We start from the raw sequence: 20,355 nt of genomic DNA, 5'->3' as shown, positions 1-20,355 counted from the left end.
GGAGCTATATTACTGGGTCTGGCTACTCAAAACAAGGCACCCATTACCCACATTCCATCCACTTTATGGGAGAACAATAACTTATGGTATTTGATCACATTCACTCAAAGGCACATATAAAATGTGTGTTTCATAGGAAGGATCAATTTGTCAAGGCCCAACTGGCAAACTGCAAGTTAAAAGCACTGTTCAATATTCTTCTTTTCACCTCCTCAGATGTGAAACAAGAATTCCACTGAACTGGTTATTTGAAGTCATGTCAGCAGCACACATTGTTAGGCTGTCAAGGTTTGTGTGTAGGGTTATATAGATATCATCTAGCATGTCGGCTCCATGCATGGTGTGGTGTCTGTGACATGCCTTCCACGTGTGTGCTTTGCAGATTACACAACCCATGCATTTGACTCTTTGCACTCTTCGGCCTTCAGTATGTGCACACATGATCTCCCACTATCTCTGCATCTTTATCCACAATCCTGGAGTTGGGTGGATTTACGTCGAGTGGGCTTTGCGTGCGCACATGTGTGTGTGTGATTGAAACATCGTGAACACATTTATAATTCAGGGTCTGGTTCTGCGGGACCAGCCCAGCATAATTGGGTTTCTCGCCGTCAGGCACCACCCAGAGATCCATGAATATGCGACGAGCGGGCCAGGCTTTCCATTCCGCCACTCCAGCCTGTCTCCGTGGTTAACCACCACACCAGTGTGTGTGCTCAAGAAAAGCCCTCCGGGCTGCTCACGGAATATCTGGAGCAGCAGCAGCGGCAGCATCCATTACACACACACACACACACACACACACACACACACACACACACACACACACACACACACAGCTGAGACAGCGAAGACTGGATGGATGCATAGATGAAATTCAGCTAAAAGTGTTTCCACTCTAGTGGGAAATCTGTGACTGGTCTGTGATTTGGAGGGGGAATAGTAGGTGTCGAAATCGGAAAAGAAGCTTGTGTCAGTACTGAATTCCACAGAATGATTGTATCTGTTGTGATGGGGAAATGATGTTCATGTGATGTGTAGATAGGTTGGTATTGCATAGCATTGCAGAAATGTCACTGAGTTTAAGTTTAAGTTTACATTTCAAAAAATGTACTCAACACTGAGACACCTTCAGTGGGATTATGGTTTAAGAACCTTTCCAACTGCATAGCCATGGAAAAGCTAGCACATGCCAACAAAGGGAAAATTCAGGGCTTTTACAAACTATGGGGTCAATTTACTGAATACCTCGAAAATCTTCTACTTAGAAGTCTACTGAGTAACTGATTCATGCTACAGTATTGTTTTAAGTAAAAAGCAGGGTTTTTTTTTCTTTTCTTTTCTTTTTATTGACATGGACGTGTGTATGTGTATATATGTATAGGTATGTACTTGTGCACATGCATATATGTAGATCCTGATAAGAGTTATGTGTATGGCAGGTTATGTATGTGAGGTTTATGATGTGTACATTTTGAAAAATCCAATAAACATAATGTTAAAAAAAAAAGTACTAAACGCTCAATTGTATGATTTAACCTCTGATTACTTTTGTAATGGTCATCATGTTGATAGCTGATGAGACAGGACATGTGAGGACACAGTGAGTAATCTTATGGACATGTAGCACACAGTAGGTAACAGGCTGGGAAGGTGGTAGTCTATAAGTAAAGACATGAATAGCATCTTGAGAGGGAGAGGAAGGGACAGATATGCATCTCTGACTCATTTCATGGAGTGAAATATGATGCACTGATAGAGCGGAGAGAAATGGTATGGTTAATTTCCTCTGCATGACGGTGCTCTGAGATTTATAACCATCCTACTTCTTGCTCAATATGGACAAAGTAGCTGTCCCACACAGACTGAACGAAAGGGGAACTTTTTCTGTCTCAACACCGTTTCATTAGAATTCTAAAAGTGAAGTTCCCTGACTTGGTGTTACAAGACTGGCCCAGGCAGACAGCCTTTTCTTATTGTCCATGTCTATAATCAACTGTACTGTTTCACCCAGATCCTCATCAGTTAGACTATGACCCATTTCACTATGAGAACAGATGAGCTGGCAGGAGCAGGGAAATAAGCCATATTCTATCAGCCTGATCGATCAGATAGGGTGGGTCCGTAAGTGACCACAGGTGCCCAAATCCATTAAGGACCCCATAAGCTCATAAAATTTGCCCACAAGAAGACAAACCACGGGTTCAATAATAACCCTCACCCTGCCATATTTCAGTAGGGCACTGCCCTCGGAATGACTAACCTTAAAATAAGTTATGTTGTATGCTAATGACTCATTTTAATGCTGGCTGGGTTTTGTCCTATGATGAGGTCCTCGTTCTTTCGTAAGCCCTTTCTCTGAGGGCCTCTCTGACCGCGGCAGAGGAAGGTTGCGTGCTGCTCGGGGTGGGTGGGTGGTGGGTGTTGAGAGCCACTGATACTGTATGATTGTCCCCCGTGTATCCAAGCAAGCCCCAGCTCGATTTTCACCTGTAGTCTTATGTGGAGCACACTGGCGAAAAACAAAATACAGTTGCCACCCAAAACGATCCTGGCGTGCCGGAGTTTGTGTGTGGCTGTATGCATCTGAGAACCTGTTGCAGACACGGAGTGTGTTTGTGCAGTAGTTGACATCCTACATGTGTGCATGTGTGTGGGTGAAAGAGAGGGAGAGAAAGAGAGAAGAGATGAAAGAGGTGAGAAGTAAATGTGTAATACAGGCCTGATGTGTTGTGGTAAGTGCACAAGCGTACAGCAAACTGAGAGAAACCATATGGACTACTGAGGGCAATCAGGGTTATCCTCAGGTAAATTAAGTCCATCAAATTCATGTGCAGAATTTATAATGGTGAAAAATATCTAATGTGGAGCGTCTGCACAATGCATTATTTGGTCACCTGAATAATTATGTTTCACAGACGTAAGCTTTTACACAAATTCCAAAGAGTATTTAAAATTCCTAAAAGAATTAGGTTGATATTTTCTAAAACTTAAGATCCAATCAGTTTTGACAGACAATCTTTTGACAATGAGGGACAAATAAAAGAGAGAGAGGGAATACCTGTATTCAAATTTGTCTGACCTGTTTTTTAATTATTTAATATATGTATGCATGAACAGGACTCAAATTCATGTGCAGAATTTATAATGGTGAAAAATATCTAATGTGGAGCGTCTGCACAATGCATTATTTGTTAAGCTGAAAGGAAATTAACCAGTACCGATCCACGCTGTGGGCATGTCTTGAATCTGAATTTTGCCTGCAGATTACTGACCACACTAGGGTCCACTGATCCTGCGCAACACATCTGCACTTGGCAGAGAGTTCTGAGCAGCTTCCCTCTGGCAATCAGTTCTGATATTGGCTGTCCACACACAAACACACAGAGAGAGAGAGAGAGAGAGAGAGAGAGAGAGAGAGAGAGAGAGAGAGTCAGCTGCATGTCTTTCTCTCTCTCTCTCTCTCTCTCTGAGTGAGAGTGTGTATGTGTGTGTCTGTGTGCAAGAGCCTCTGAAAGGCTGCTTTTGGAATGTGTGTTGAGAGCACGCTCCCCTCCCCCACTCCCCTCCAAATCAATCAGTCTGTCCCCCCTCCAGGGCACAGAGACAGCACTGCACTCGAGCTCGGCGGCCCTGGAATCCGACAAGGACGAGCTCGCTGCTTGGTGTGGAGGTGTGTGGAGTCTGGAGTGAGAGACACATCCGGCATTCTCCTGTCTCTGCATTCCAACATTACGGAATCCCAGCGCAGTGCTCCCAGATTAAGAGCAGACTTCCTCCCCTGTCTCACCTCGCGTGGGAGTGATCCCAGACAGGCCTGTGCAGTCTCATTCAGATAGACCCGGAAGTGGGGAAGAGAGGGGAGGAGTGGAGTGTGAAAGAATGAGTACACAAATAGGGGAAAGTTGCCAGGTGTAGGGCTTGCAAAATCCCCATTTGTAATCCATAATTAGCACCTTTTTCTTCACGCTTGAGCGAGCCCTTTTAAGAATGCCCCCGACTCAATGAGCCCTGCTCCAGGATACGCCATCTCTTTTGTCTGGTACTCAGTGCCGACGACACATATTGCAGCCGTCTGTCTGTGCACACACACACACACACACACAGGGCCTGTTGATTGCAGAAGGGGTCTTTTATATGGCAGGCAGTAAATTGGAGTGCCCATAAACTGGCACGGATGTGGAGGCACAGGGGGGGAACACAGGAAGTCAGCGCTGCAGACAGGAGCTCGAGTGGAGGAATGGAGGGAACAAATGACGTGAGCTTCCCTGCAGTAAACACAATGGCCCCAAATGTACCACACTGAAGGTCTCTATATAACACACCACAGGGGACACGAGGGTTGCTGAAGTTGGAAGTTGAAGCGGTTGGTCACCTGAATAATCATGTTTCACAGACGCAAGCTTTTACACAAATTCCAAAGAGTATTTAAAATTCCTAAAAGAATTAGGTTGATATTTTCTAAAACTTAAGATCCAATCAGTTTTGACAGACAAAAGTTTGACAATGAGGAACAAATAAAATGTTATTACTCTATGTAAGGGTCATTCAGTATGTTTTAGTAATTTGGTTTTACTAGCACCATTGCACACCATTACTAAACTTAATTGGGACTGAGTGGTCTGGACAATTGTTCTCAGAACAGTAACACATTAACATTATTTGGCCTGGCATACCTAGAAAAACAGTGCCAGCCTTGTCAAGGAAATCAAAGTATACAAGTGGAAAAAAGACATGTGCTACTGCTGCCCCCTACAGGTTAACAAAGTCACATACACAGAAAGATCAGTAATGCACTCACATTTTGGTATTTGAAAATAGACTATTGTGATCCAAAAACTTGATTAAACTTGATTTATGAAGGTCAGTCATGAGGGAAATTGGTTACACAATGTCTAAAATGTACACCACTTTTAACACATGACCCAAAGATACTTTTAACTTCACAAATGGCAAACATGTACACATTTAATACACAAGGTTATATTAAAGATGAATAAAGAAAGACTAAGAAACAGTCATGTAGATGTTGATATTTTATTGTGCAATATGCAACCACACTACACTCATCCAAGCACTAACAAAAACAGCATTGTCTTATGTGTGTTTATGTGCCATAAGTACCCCCTACAGCCCACTCTTGAGATCACCTTTACATTCAAGTTTGCACATTCTATATTTCACCTTATTTATCATCATTTCAAATGTTTTGCCTAGTTCACATAAGCATATTGTACTTAGTTAATTCCTGTCCACATTAAGACATACTACTGATTATTCTGGAAGGAGGCTTTCTGAAGACACTGAGTGTAATGCAGAATGAGTCATAATCAGACACTGGTCTTTTCGACTTGACTGAGCAAGAGCAAAGATTCTGCGTCACACCCACCGCCTTCATGAGCATCTCCTGAGCATCTCTTGTAACCACCTTCCAATTCACTTTCATCTGTTGCTTTTCTCAAGCACATGAACCACATATAAGCTAAGCTTCTAAGCACGTTTCATCCTTTTTTAAGTGCACTGTCTAAAACAGGGATCCGTTATTGTGCACAGGCAAGACAACGGGTAGAATCCTGATTGTCTTTGATATATGCAACAGGGGAGCATCACTTTCACTAAATCATCATATTTCAATCCTTCAGACCATATGTTTTTCACTGAGACGACTCTCACAGATACAGACACTTGTGAATACTGCACCTGGGTTCAGTATGATGATCTGTGCTGTCGGCTCAATGCAAAAAAACAAACAAACAAAAAAAAACAGAAAGAGTGCGAGAGAGAGGAAGATATCTGTCGGGACGAGATGGAGTGGCTTTCAGAGCAGGCGGCTCTGAAACTCCGCACAGGCCCCTGCTAATGTAAAACCCACGTCCATTACAGTCTGGCAGCCGGCCATCAGTGGCCACTCCACATGAAACGCACATCATCTAATCACTCGCAGGCACAAACCCTCGAACAGAGAACCCTCGCCAGCCTGATTGCTACAGCCACAGCTACTTTCGCTCAGCAAACACAAGCAATCAAGTGCCCACTTTTCACACAAGCATTCCCACCACTACTGACATCCAAACCTCAATCAACCTCTTGGTGAAAGAGGGGTAAACACACCATCAGACAGGGGAAACCTAATCCACTGTCTGTCTGACTGCTTCAACTTCCAAAGCTCAGAAACAGCTCCAGGGGGCCCACAATAACAGGTGAGGGAAGGAACATCTGACACTGAAATTATGAGTGTCAAAGTGGAAGGGTATTCTAAGAACGGGTTAACTCCCAGCATTCCTCTCACTGTTAATCTGTGAGTATTCATTAAGGAGCTGCCCCGCGGTTCACATTACTCGGCATGTAAGTCCTTCCGCCGAGAGGAAGGTCTCTGCCAGCCATCTCATTTTCATACACATTATGCGCCTGAGTTTTATTTATGAGGATGGATTTTATATATATATATATATATATATATATATATATATATATATATTCCCCCAGATAGGACCCAGCTCACTGAAGTGTGCATGACAATGGGCTTCAGAGGCCACGTGTGATGAGATCCGCACGTATGAGAGTGGACTTGAGAATTGACCACCGAAGCCCGTAGAGAAGAGGGACGTCGGGCTCTAAGTCCTCCAGTTCCCAGGCACAGCTCTGGGCTCTTTGACACACTCCAGTCTCTGTTTATTTGCAGGCCTTCCAAAGGCAGCCAAGGCCTCGTTCTGATCCTAATCTCCTCCGGAAAGAATAATGTTTAGCTAATAAAGCGGACGGTCGCCATCGCCCTTTAAATCTCTCGCCAATTCACTGCTATAACTTCCAGCAACGGTGGCTTAACATGTGTACGTGCCTGTGCATGTGTATGTACATCACTGCACGCATTTCATAACTTGAAGATTCCCTGTAAGTGATGGTGTGCATATATGTGTATTCTGCAATATCAAAGAAACTCCTTGCAATAAAATGCACTTTGTGTCTCTTCGTCTGAGCACTGACTGAAGCGTGAGAAGTCTGCGGAGCGGCAGCATATTAGCATAGGCGGAGAGCCCACCACACCCAGCCCTTTTCCTGTGGGACAAGCGCGGGCTAGGCACCCGCTGATAATATTCAGGATGTAGGCAAACAACAGTCGCCACTTCAAAAGGCCCGCGTCCAAAGGTTACAGGCCTGCTTCACATCAAACAATAGCTCCAGGACCCACACTCACCCGTGGGCTTGCCATAAATAATACCATGACAGGTAACTGGGAAGGAAGGAACGCTGCACAGCGATCAGAGCCAACTGCCCCAGGGGCTGGATCCAAGGGGGTTAGCCAGGGCATCTTAGCTTGGGACACAGGCCAATTGAGATCTTGGCACTAAGTGAAGGCAGTGGGTTTATCATCAAGGAGATTCCACTGGGCAGTGCTGAAGAAACACAGCCCAGGAAGGGAGGGAGACAGATATACAGTATATATATATACAGAGAGAGAGAGAGAGAGAGAGAGAGAGAGAGAGAGAGAGAGAGAAAGAGTTCAGAAGAAAAGAGTCCATCAATGCCAGCTAGCCCAGGGCCCCAAGCTGGGCTGAGATGGTCTGGGCTTCAGTGCTGTGTAAGACTAAAGAGCAGAGTTTTGTGCTTCTTCAACCTTGAGGAAATATGCGGATAGAGAGAGACGTCCGAGATGCCTCAGGGCAAGGCATAAAAATCAGACTGACATAAGCAGTGGGGGTTCGGAAGAAATCTGAGGAGGAAATCAGATTCAAATTCTCTCTCTCCGGCTACCAGTGTACTGCCTTGGGAGGGCTGCGGGCACAGTGTGGCAGAGCTATGTGGTGTTAATGACAGGCATACAAGTGTTTATTATTGCCCATTTTAAATAGCAGCTCACTGTTACAGTGGGTGTTTCTATATCAATTCACAGTTTGTTTTAATGGTATGTGCAGTTTAGTCTAGTGGACCATCTTTCACCCACTTCACAGGATTAGTTGACTCAAAGGAGGGACTTCTGTCCAATCTATCCAATGGACCTGTTCATGCCATGACATACAGGGGGCGCCCTTGTCCAAAGGTGTAGGTCACTGAATTTCTTGGTTGCAAAAAGATTCCATAGCCATCACACGAACACACCGTAAATGCCATGCCAACAAGTCACATGTCATTCAAGGAAGCAAATATTATGCCTCTCTTTTCCCTCCCACTCACACACTCCATTCTAATTATATTCAGTGTGGATCCACCCGTCATGGCTGATTGTCCAGATAGCATAGCGAAGCAGTGCTGCAGCACAGCATTGCAGAACACAGAAGAGCAGGTTTGGCAACTTTGGTGTGAACCGCCATTGCATTCTTTCCACCGAACACACTTTGCCCTGCCCTTGTAGTTCCTGGTTCACGCCAGGGTTTTTTTGCATCGCTTGTTCCGGCTGAAAGTACACCAAACAAAGACGCGGGCCACCTTATGCAGCCTAGTTAATGATAATGCGGGACGACATTTCTTCAGAAGGTGCACACCTCTTCGCCTTAATTCTAGCCTGCATTCAAAGTCTAGGTTCCCATTAGGAAGTCAGTGCAGTAATAAAGAATGGATGTAAACAAAGCACAACTTAAATCCCTGATTGTTATTCTGCGGCGACAGCTGTCAGTGTTAGTTTTTGTTGAGCACTTCTGTGATCTGAAAACAAAGACGGGGAACTAGAGTTCACTGTGAACTCCACGGTGAAATAATATACTATACTGCCGCATGAGATGCTTTGATGCTTCTGTTCCCCAAAGTTTCACAGGGATGATAAGGCAGGAAAATACAGGGGGGGGGGGTATAATAGTCTTCTTTGGGCTTCCAGGGGACTGTTCTCCAAAAAGACATATCAATATATTTGAGTAAACATTTCTTCTAAGGATCAAGGAGTGACGCCTACTACTTAGAAGAATTGAATACAACAAAATCTCACAACTGTCGCATGCATTCAGCAAAAGAATGTGAAAGCTTTGCTAAACAACATCTTCCGGTCTATCTTGTCTTATTCTGTTAATATAACTTTGTGAACTCTCCGGTCACACTCGCTATCAGAGGTAAAGACAACACTGCACATCTGAGATTCCCACACCTACATGGTTTGGCTATATAGCCTCATACAAGTATTACATTTCCATAAGCCTATATACTTAACGCAATGAAAATACTAACTTTTAATACTACACTAGACCCAGATCAACCTTGCATTGCAACTCGCAACAGTGTGTTATATCAACCAGTGTCTATGTTGACTGGTAGTGTAGCTAAACTAGATGTTCATAAAGTACCCTGGGATTGAACCAAATATTCCACTGATGAACACAGCAACATTATAATAGTGTAGACCCTTACGCAACGAGCGCTAATCGGTTTGCTTATGAAGATGTGCTTTGATCAGTAGCTCTTCAAGCAAACAACAACACTCTCAGTCTGTTCTCCAATAATGCATAATTAGAAATCCGCTACCTTTGAATACGATGAGAACACACTGAACACCACAGACACACTAGAGCACACGCAGAAAAGGCCAAGGGCACTTCAGCTCCAGAGTGGCCACTACCGAGTCAGTGCAGAGCATGAGTAACTGAGAGAGAGACAGGCTAGATTATTCCCCTCCATATCACCCAGCCCCATGGCTACACACTGTTTGTGCACAATCATCACAGGCCTAGTGTCACCACAAGGCATCAAAATCAACTAACAACCTATTTGATGTTCCAAGCATGTTTCTTCAATTCTGATAATGGCTACGTTTTGAGGCATACAGATGTTTAGACTGACCCACAAGTCGAGTTGACATCTGTAAAACATGCACAAACACACACACCAGTTCAACAAAGCTCTGTGTTCTCTGGTTCAATCAAGGCAAGCCTGCAGCCTGTGTCATGCAGCCTTAATGCTTTTCAGACTGTGAAAATAAACACAACACATGTCACTACCTAATAGCACTTCAATACACATGTGTATGCACAAAATTAACAACATCAACCCTGAAAATGTTTTAACACAACTGAAAGCAGTTAGTCATCAGAAACAACAACTAAGGTATCTGGTCAAAGAAAACATGTTCTGGCCTTCACCTAAATGCAAAACGCTACCAAGCCCTTTGTTTTCGTCTGTGTACGCCTGATAAAGTGTACCTCAAACTAGTGATTTTTTAGTTTTCTAGTAGTTTATTTTTTTAACTAATCACATCATTACTGATAATTTGATTTAGGAAAGGAAAAAAAAAATCACTCATTGCTGAATACAGGCAAATGAGAGAATTATCCAGAATCATAGAACACTGAGGTAACATTTCACAGTCATCTCAAAAAGCTGAGCAAGAATGAAATGATAGATGGGAAACAAATTGAATACTCCCTCTTTTCAAGAAAGGAATATATTGGGTTCATCAGATAGAGTACAAAAGAACAAAATTATGTACCATAAAGTAACAATGATGGCATAGTTTGTGTAACAGAAAGCATTTAGGGGAAAATAATATTACTGAATTTGGTCAGTTTTGAAATGGTACCTTTGGAATCCTTTTTTGTCTTTCAAAATGATGGGAATTATTTGGTAACATAATATTTCCTGTTTGGATTTCTAGACATATCTGTTGTGGCTTTTTATATATGAAACTCCCTCATGACCTGCCACACTTTTCCTGAACGATTCAGCCTAACATGACAAATAGTTATTTCCTCCAGACTCCAGGCTGTGATTATCAGTGTTTGTGCTCTTGGTACTGAATACAATAACATTGGCAATCTTGTCCATTGTGGCCTACATGTAAGTTTGATCGCCACACAGACAAAGGCCACTGGCAAAACACAGTGCAAAGCAGGCCTATGCTTCACTTAGACCAGCCTAAATACAGGGCCAGTAAGATACGCATGGCATACTTAAACCTACATATTTCTGGGCCATCCAGTGTGAAGACGAGATTTTTAGTGGTTTTAAACCAAAAATGATCTAAGCAAGCTCTCTCAACCAGTATGCATAGTCTATACACCCACAACAAGATAATGTAGGCCTTTTTCCTATTCTCTCTACACACAAATGTAGGTTAATATTATTTGTAAGCACTTCCTGCTCATGGTATGTTTAGTAAAACCATGACGTATAAACCACGACGTATAAACCACACTATGTTAACAATGAGTATGCAGATTTGTGAACCACGAATATAATTATAAGCCACTGTTGTTTCACTTCACATTGTTGGACAGTGCCGGTTTGGACACTCCCCAGTGTAATCAGCATTTAAGGAGTGTTATGGATTTGGCTGTACTAGTACATCTGGGCCATGACATTATGATTATTCTGGGGAGAGACCTGGCGTGATGGTGTCGGTGACCTTATTGGACGGTCTGGTACAGATAGCCTCTCTTGTAGGCACTCAGAGGGTAGAAAGTGGCCACCACAAACTTGCCGTCGAACGTCCTGCCCGTCAGCAGCCTCTGGGCCTCTTTGGAGTCTCCAGCATTTGCATACTCGACAAACACCTGAATGACAAAACAAAAAAACAAGCACGATTTCACACTATTTACAATTCAGATGTAAACCTGAAGTTTCTGGAATGACTTCAAAAGAGGCTATGCCTTACCTGGCCTTTGCCTGGGTTTTCTTTTGGAATTAACAGTGAGACAACAGACCCATACTTCTGGCATTCCTCTTTCATGTCCTCTATAATGTCTGATAAAAGCAAATGTGTGAACGTATTTCAGTGACACTTTACATACAAAAGACTGACATACAGAAATTCTGAAATTTTAAATAAAAAGAAGCTTCTTTGAAGCCCATTTTTATGATAATAAAACGCAACATGAGTAACACTGACTTGATGCATACGCCACCCTCCCAAAACATTAAAGTCATGTATCTTTGAGGTTTGAAAATAGACAGTTACCCTATTTCCATCAGAGGGTTTCCAAAGGCAAGTATTTTGTTTCAAAAGGTTCAAATGGAAACCTTGAAATGTTGTTGTTTATGTCTTCTTTATTTAATATACATCTATTTAAGAATGAAAAACTTGGCTCCTAGAAATTGTCATTGACCATTCTGAAACATGTATACCTCCAATACAGGAAATGTTTTGGAGTGGACATCTGACACAAATTAAGTTTTTCAGCAAAGTAAAATACTTGTTTGTAGGGTTTATTGTTGTTCTTTGTGTAAAGATCATCTAAATCAAGCCAATCGTAGATGCAGTGATTGTGCAGGAAGTTGCGTTTGTTTATGTTCATATTTAAATTTATTAGCAGATGCTTTTTTCCAAAACAACCTACAGTATACTTTAACCAAGGATGAAACGAAGCACACCAGGGAGGTCGCTCACCCCTCCGTTCAGTATTCCCAGAGAAACTCCACACAGGGTTTCATATTTGTTTGGAGGACAGGGTATTCCCACTTTGATTTTTTCCAGTTTTTAGAGCCTGGGGTTAGCCTGGCGGGCCATCCTATATCATTGAAATGTATAGTCTGGAATCGAACCATTTACCTCGCTTAATCCAAGGGGCGGGCAGAGAATTGTCTTTCAAACTGCCTAGGCATGCAATAGGCCAGCGCTACGACCATATCCGTATCCGGTCGGCAAAACAGCAAATACATCCTTCTTCGAAAGGAATGACTTAAGTGCATTGTGTTGCTCAACTTTCAAAGAAAAGCACAAGTCCAACTCCTCCAAAGTTGACGCCAACGCCGATTCAAACAACCGCTCTTCGTTAGCCATAGCCACCTTCCTTGTTGTTCACAGTCACAGGACTGTCGTTATCCTGTTAAGCCCGCCTTAAGACTCTCTAACAAAATAGAGCGCTGTGATTGGATGAAGTCCACGGCGTCAGCCAATAGGAATCCCTATGGTTTGATACTAGACGTACAGGCTGAGCAAATTAATTTGCCGCCGCTAGGGTGCGTCTAGATTTCTAGGCTAGCCTGGGGTGCCTACAGAGTTTTTTTTACACTGTACTCACAGAAAGGGCAGCTAGTGGGTTGTGAGGAGATGATTACTGAGTGTGCCAAAAAAATGCTACATGCTTGTATGATCGCTGAATGCGCCTTTAAGTAAATTGCATCATTGTTGGAATATTTATGTTGTGTGTGTACAAAGACTATTTGACCGAAAACATTCGTGGTTATTCCTATTTATCCTATTAGTTATTAGGATGTTGAGAGACAGTAGACACTGAGAAAAGCCATGTGGCTTAAACATTTGTTGTAACTTCTGTTGCACAAATGAAAATAAAATAAATTCAGCAAAACAAGACCTTGGAATGCAAAAACCCTTGTATACAGTAATTATTTTGGTAGGCTTAGGCCAAGTTTGATGCATATCTGGGTATTTCCTCTGCTAAATAGGACCAACCAGTTCAGCTATCTTCATAAATATATGTTTGATATTTGGCCTATAATTCCAATACATGCTATTTCCGATCAAATTATAAATTCCATTCTAATTATGCTGTAATATCTCTCATCGCATTTGAAATATATTACATAATGTCCAGATGTGGTAAATGTGGTAAAGTTTTGCAAAAACGCCATGTTGAACTGGTGTAGCAGTCTGAAAAATGTGTGACACGTGTGACATTTTTACACTTTTTCCCCCAATTGTGTAGGTGCTTCTAATTCTAGTCATTAATAAAAATACAACAATTCTGAGGTACACAGACCTCAAATGTGTGTAATCTGTAAGGGATAATGTATAGAACGCCGGTCATTACTGGGAAAATAAGTCCCGACAGGGCGAACCGGACCCCGACGCGCAGCGGAGGGGTCTTGTTCCGCCCTGAAGGGACTTATTTTCACAGTAATGACCGGCGTTCTATACATTATCCCGCTTATTATTATACGGCTACTTGCCAAAACGAAATAATAAACTCCCCACGATATGACTTTAGCCTACATAACCTAGCCTATTTGTTACCGTTCATCGTGGCATTTGCTGAGAAACAAATAGGCCTAGTTCGCAACACACGCTGCTGAACTTGAATCAAACATTCTTTAGAACACAGCTGCTGATCAACCGTCTGCTTTCACGTTTGAATGAAGTTCCAGTCCTTGCGTAGTGATATGAAAGACATTAATCAGAAGCACAAAACCCGTTGCCATTGACAGCGGTGATTAAATGCTTTGCCGGTGATTTATGTAGATTTAACATAGGCCCGAACGTTGGGAAGGCCCATTCATGTGAATGGAACGTTCTGCAGCACTCTGAAGAGCCGTGTAATAACAAGTGTTTACAGTGATTGTTACCCTTTGAAATTACTCAGAAGGAAAATACACTCACCTTCATACTCGTCCTCGTTGTACAGGTGACTGTCATCAATCACATTGAGAAGCCTCAGGACAGGAGTGGGCAGCAGAACCAAATCCTCTATGTGAGGAGCTGCAGGGAGAGCACATGGGCATTAACTAACTCATCTGCCCCAAAGTATGCAACATTCAATATTTTGACCCCTATCTTGGCGATCTAAAACGCATGGTCACTGGCAAATAGCTTAGGGGTTTGTCCAGTCCACATTAGGGATGGTTTTGTTATCAAGCGTTATCAAACGTCGGGCACGTGGCGTAAAAAGGCGGTTCTTATGGTTCAGCTGTGGCCTGACTGGTTAGCACTTCGGACTTGTAACCGGAATCATGTTCTTTGATTTCTCAAGTGCTTTTAACACCATCCAACCCCTCAGACTGGGAGACAAGATCTTGCAGATGGGTGTGGACGCTCACCTGGTAACCTGGATTACAGATTAGCTGACCGAGCGACCACAGTTCGTCAGACTGAAGAACTGTCTCTCTGACACTGTGATCAGCAGCACCGGAGCACCACAGGGAACTGTGCTCTGTTCACCCTGTACACATCTGACTTCTGCTACCGAGTCATGGCACATGCAGAAGTTTTCTGACGCTACTGCAATTGTGGGGTGTATCAGGGACGAGCAAGAGGAGGAGTACAGGAGCCTGGTGGAGGACTTTGTGCAATGGTGCAAACTCAATCATCTTCTCAAACTCAACACTTCAAAGACCAAGGAGATGGTGGTGGATTTCTGCAGGTCTAAGCCCACTCTGCTACCAGTCCCCATTGATGGGGTCAATGTGGAGGTGGTAAGCACCTACAAGTATCTGGGTCTCCACCTGGACAATAAACTGGACTGGTCAGCCAACACTGACGCACTCTACAAGAAAGGGCAGAGCAGGCTGTACTTCCTGAGGAGGCTGCGGTCCTTCAATGTGTGCAGCAAGCTCCTCAGGATGTTCTACCAGTCTGTTGTTGCCAGCGTCCTCTTCTATGCATTGGTATGTTGGGGAGGAAGCACAAAGAAGGATGCGTGGCGAATTGACAGGCTGGTAAGAAAAGCTGGCTCTGTAGTGGGAGCTGAACTGGAGTGCATCACTTCAATATCTGACAAAAGGACCCTGAACAAACTGATCAACATCTTGGACAATGAGTGTCACCCACTCCACAGCACTATTGTTAAGCAGAAGAGCCTGATCAGCTGGAGACTTCGCACACTGCATTGCACAACAGACAGACTGAGGAAGTCATTTGTCCCCAGGGCCATTGAACTGTTCAATGCTTCACTTAAGGGAAGAGGAGAGATAGACTTCTCTACATAGTCTGTCTGCCTCTTCACCCCCTCCATGTTTGGATACTCTCTGTCCACTAGCCACATTTTACCACCGTCTTTCTGCCTCACTGTTTGCGTGCTATATTAGCACATATGCATAACCCCTCCCTCCATGCCACAGCCGAACTGTGGCCACACTTATACCTTTTCTTAATATAGTTATATGTTATATAGATATGTAGACTTTATTCTTGCACTGCAATCACCTTCAGCTTTCTGCCAAAGTCAACTCCATGGTCAGATTTAGATAAGAGACAAAACCATAGACAAAACAATGGATGAAGACGCAGCAGGTCCATCCCGGGAATGTGCCAACCCGTGGCCCCATCTCGCCAGACTATTTCAATTTTCTGAACAAGTTAATGATAGTTTTCGCTTCAAGTGTTTCAATTACAAAATAGTATTTTGTATTTGAAATGCGTATTTTAAATACATGTATTAGAAATACTGCCCATCCCTGGCAACATGGTAAAAAGATGAAAATGACTTGATTTTACTTTCAATTCCTTTTACAAGGTATTAACATTAACATTTTTCATAACTCCATGTAGGACGTTTCTGTACATAAATGTAAGCACTGTGGCAGTAGTAATGCAATATTTAAAAAATGTAGGCTACTCTTGTACTCTTGATACTCAAGTACTTTTAAAAACAAGTACTTCAGTACTTTTACTTAAGTAGACATCTGACTGTTGTACTTTTACTTGTACTTGAGTAAAATTTAGCAAAGGGTATCTGTACTTTTACTCAAGTAATGAAGCTGTGTACTCTGTCCGCCTCTGCTCATTTGCACTATCACCATGAAACTCACTCACACAGAGCACCTTACCTTACCTTATGCACAGAGAATCACAGGCTCAGTCCCTGCCTCAGTCATTGCAAGCGCCTCTTGATTGATTAATCACCCACTATGTGGATACTGTTTTTAGAATTGATTTAGATTAAGTGTTAGTATAATTTGTATTTTACTATATTTAGTATATTCTTTATCTTCTACTGTCCTTATTGCTTAGTTGTGTTTTTTATATTATATACTTTTAATTACTTTTTCTGCTGTTAGTAAATGTGTTTGTGTTGTCTGTATGCTACTGAGACCTTGAATTTCCCCTGGGGATCAATAAAGTATCTATCTACTTGAAGTGCCCTTGAGCAAGGCACCTAACCCCTCACTGCTCCCCGAGCGCCGCTGTTGTTGCAGGCAGCTCACTGTGCCAGGATTAGTATGTGCTTCACCTCACTGTGTTCACGGTGTGCTGAGTGTGTTTCACTAATTCACAGATTGGGATAAATGCAGAGACCAAATTTCCCTCACGGGATCAAAAGAGTATATATACTTATATACTATACTATACTAATCAGTCATGGGTGTGTTTTGAGCACACCATCCTTTAACCAATGAAAATGACATCTGTCATTCCCTTTAACAGCATGCAGCGCAAATTCAAATAAGAAAAACAGATCATTTAAAACAGCTAGAAAAGTTATGTACAAGTCTTACACATGTAGCATGCATATACACTAGAGCATGTACTGTTTCATACAAACCAAAGGGAATGCTGAAGAAGGGGCTGATGAGGGCAGCCTCAGCTGTGCTTCGGAGTTTTGGGTCAGTGTGGAGCATGCTGGGAAAGACCAGGTGAAACATCATGATTTAGAAAAAAATACAAGAGCTGTATCTGTCTCCAAAATACATGCACAAGAAAATGTCAACATGTCAAATCTTGAGAACACAATACTATATATATATAATATATTATCACATAAAGCATCTCATGTTTCCACTTTGATAGCATACCTCTTAATAAGATCTCTGAGATGATATACTGGGATGGCAGGGTAGACCATACTATTACTGGTGAAGATATGATCGACTATTGCAGCGTTGTTATCCTAAAAAGACAACAGATCATTTGACTCATAAGTGAACTATATAATTAGAATCAATGAGTGTTGAGCTTATCTGAACCAGCAAGATGTAACTTATAACCATACATGCTGGTGCAGCCCTCCTTGTATAACTCACTGTGTGTGGCTTGAGACCAAACTCTTTAGCTTAATCCTTAGACCAATCCTTGAGACCAAACTCTTAAGCTCAATCCTTTTAAGCACACTATGTTGATATTTAATTTAGTTTATATAGTATATTTAGTATTTAGTATTTTAGTATCATGTTTATCCTCTACTGTCTCTATTGTACAGTGGAGTTTGTATATTACTTTTTCTGCTGTAAGTGCATGTTGTGTGTGATGTCTGTATGCTACTGAGACCTTGAATTTCCCCTTGGGGATCAATAAAGTATCTATCTATCCATCTATATAACTCAAAATCGATGGCTGTCACCAGTCCTCCTACTGACCTTCCATTCCTGAGATCGGACCGTCTCCTTCAGCTTGATGCCCGAGTACAGCTCCAGGAGGATGATCCCCAGGCTCCACAGGTCGATGGCGGCCGTGCACCCACTGTCACCCTCCAGCCCGGCCTGGGCCAGAGTGTTCTGCTGCTCCGCCTCAGGGGCCCGGTAACCATCCGTCTGGACGTACTTCACATCCTGTGTGGTGAGTACAGAGAGCAGTGTAAGATAAAAGCTGGAAGACTGATAAGAAGTTTCAAATCAGTTATTGTAATTAATTTCCCAGCAGAATACAAACTCATTCATCATCTTGGGGAAAAGGAGTAAAGCACCATATTGAGCTAATCAGGGCCAAATGTGCAGTAAAGGGAAATATGTAAAAACCTCCAGTAAAATACCATTCTAAAAACAGATTTATAACTTAACACATTTGGCATTAGGCACTTGAGCATCATCAAACCGGCATTAAAACCCACACACTTAAGCTCACCTGATGTCCCTCTTTGTAGCTGAGCCCAAAGTCGATGAGCTTGAAGCACTCATCCTCGGCACTCCAGAGCACGTTGCGGGGCTTGAGATCGGCATGCACATAGCCCTCGCGGTGCAGGAACGCCAGGGCCTCGAGCATGTTGCGGGCGCAGTGCTGGATGAGCCACATGGAGTGACCCTGGTTGGAGGCACGCAGTAGCAGCTCAGACACGCTCACGTCCAGCAGCTCCAGCAGCAGGCAGCGTGTGGGCACGCCCACCGCGCTGTGATTGGTGAACACCCCATACAGGGTCACTGTAGAGGAGAAACCGTTGGTTTAAACTGTTTCAGTTGTGCAAATATCAACAGGTATAAACACTTAAGAGAATAAGATATAATATAATGAGCTGAGCTCAATTGACCACACCTTTAAATTGTTTTAAAAGGGCTTGTAGCACTGTCATCTATGCATGCAAAACATGTATGAAATGTAAAAGTTGAATGTGAAAAGTTATGGCAATGCAAGGGAAACCCTTGTATATAATGAAATAATGGTTCAATCAATTCATGCATTTCTACTTGATTTATTTCCTCAGATATTTTGACCCTAAAATATCCTAAAATCCCCCCAAAAAAGTATCAATCTATCAATGTCTCTGTTGCCCTACCTATCTAACCATCTATCTATCTATCCATCTATCTATCTATCATGGAAAACACATAATCTCTGCACCAAAGGACCTGGTTAACCTATTCATGGGTCCTAGCGAAATCCAGTGTAGCAGATGGACGTGTCCCTATTCGAGACACATGTACAAACTAAATGTATTGCATGCCCAGTATGTGCTGAGTCAATCATACTGGCTCTTGACTGTCTCAAGACGTGATCACTACAGTTATGCTCCCGTCATAGGGCGTAACTGGTTGATATAGTATTTCAGTGTGTAGGCCTACTCTGTACTTCCAATTTGATCAGCGATTTTGCTTGAACGTATAGATACTGCAACGTTGACAAAGAATTCAAGTGTATTAGCCTGATCCATAGTTATAGACACATGGTTATGTTTTAGCATATCACGTCATTGCAATTACCATTATGGCAAAGGCATATCGTACCTATATTCTTATGTCCCTGAATGTCTTCAAGCACGGATCTTTCTTTGTGGTACCCGTAATCCCCACCCTGTGCGTCCGCCTGGAACTCCTTGACAGCAGCTGTGCTCGATCGACCAGAGCTCACGCGGTAAACAGAGGCTGACACACCCTGACCTAGCAGAGCCTGCACATTCCACATCTCTCCAAATATCTCGAACAACACCGGCGTCATGGTCTGCTCCACCGCTGCCGGTGAAGGTGCCATTATTGCTGCCGTACCGACATCCGAGGACAGTTTCCCACTCGACTCAGAACTACAAGCCATGAGGTCAAATACCTTTGCCTGGTAGCAAGATATATAAACTGCCTAGACGAGACGAGTACACCTGCTTGCTAGCTAATGTCACCACCAATACTATCCAGTTAACGAGCGACGTAAAGTTTTTTTACACACTGGAGTTTCTTTCAGCAGCTTCTGATATTTCTGACATCCGATGGCAAATAACCATTGATAGCGCCATGGTTACCCTTCTGCTATACCTGCCTAACCTCACAATTACAAACAAAATAGTTTAAAAACACTTTGCGCTTGGCTACACAATCTTGCTACGTAAATCAGCTCTGTTAGCCGGCTAAATTTAGTAATTTAGATTGAGGAATTCCACCTCAAGATATAAAGCATATTGGAGCTAAATGCGGTATGTTCCGCCCCTGACCGATCACAGATCTTCAACGATGACAGTGCGCTTTCTGCCATTGTGTTTTCTTGTACATAATACTTTTTTAAAAAACTACTCGATTAGAGATCGAGTGCATTTAGCCTTTGTTTAGCCCGCCATTTTACCGGAAGTA

At 42.8% G+C, this 20,355-nt stretch overlaps 1 protein-coding gene across 1 annotated transcript; it reads right to left on the bottom strand.

Annotated features, from left to right (window-relative positions):
• Positions 1-7,115: 7,115 nt before the first annotated feature.
• Positions 7,116-20,347, bottom strand: uhmk1 (U2AF homology motif (UHM) kinase 1). The gene is made up of 8 exons (XM_042057712.1): positions 19,525-20,347; positions 18,431-18,723; positions 17,947-18,138; positions 17,386-17,480; positions 17,136-17,212; positions 14,255-14,353; positions 11,573-11,661; positions 7,116-11,471 (listed from the first exon to the last, which is right to left on the bottom strand). Exons 1-8 carry the CDS (start codon positions 19,826-19,828, stop codon positions 11,325-11,327), a joined length of 1,296 nt encoding a protein of 431 aa, XP_041913646.1. The 5' UTR covers positions 19,829-20,347; the 3' UTR covers positions 7,116-11,324.
• Between the last annotated feature and the right edge of the window lie 8 nt (positions 20,348-20,355).

Source organism: Alosa sapidissima, chromosome 12 (assembly GCF_018492685.1).
Source record: "Alosa sapidissima isolate fAloSap1 chromosome 12, fAloSap1.pri, whole genome shotgun sequence".
In the NCBI taxonomy this organism is placed as follows: Eukaryota; Metazoa; Chordata; class Actinopteri; order Clupeiformes; family Clupeidae; genus Alosa; species Alosa sapidissima.
The sequence above is the reverse complement of the archived record's forward strand: the minus strand, read 5'-3'. Positions and strand labels throughout refer to the sequence as shown.

Excerpts from the sequence above, each read along its gene's own strand:
- uhmk1 (XM_042057712.1), bottom strand. The coding sequence starts at position 19,828 with ATGGCTTGTAGTTCTGAGTCGAGTGGGAAACTGTCCTCGGATGTCGGT. Across the intron at positions 18,139-18,430 it reads GCTACAAAGAGGGACATCAG|GATGTGAAGTACGTCCAGAC; the intron begins GTGAGCTTAAGT and ends CTCACCACACAG. Across the intron at positions 14,354-17,135 it reads CTTCTTCAGCATTCCCTTTG|CTCCTCACATAGAGGATTTG; the intron begins GTTTGTATGAAA and ends CTCTCCCTGCAG.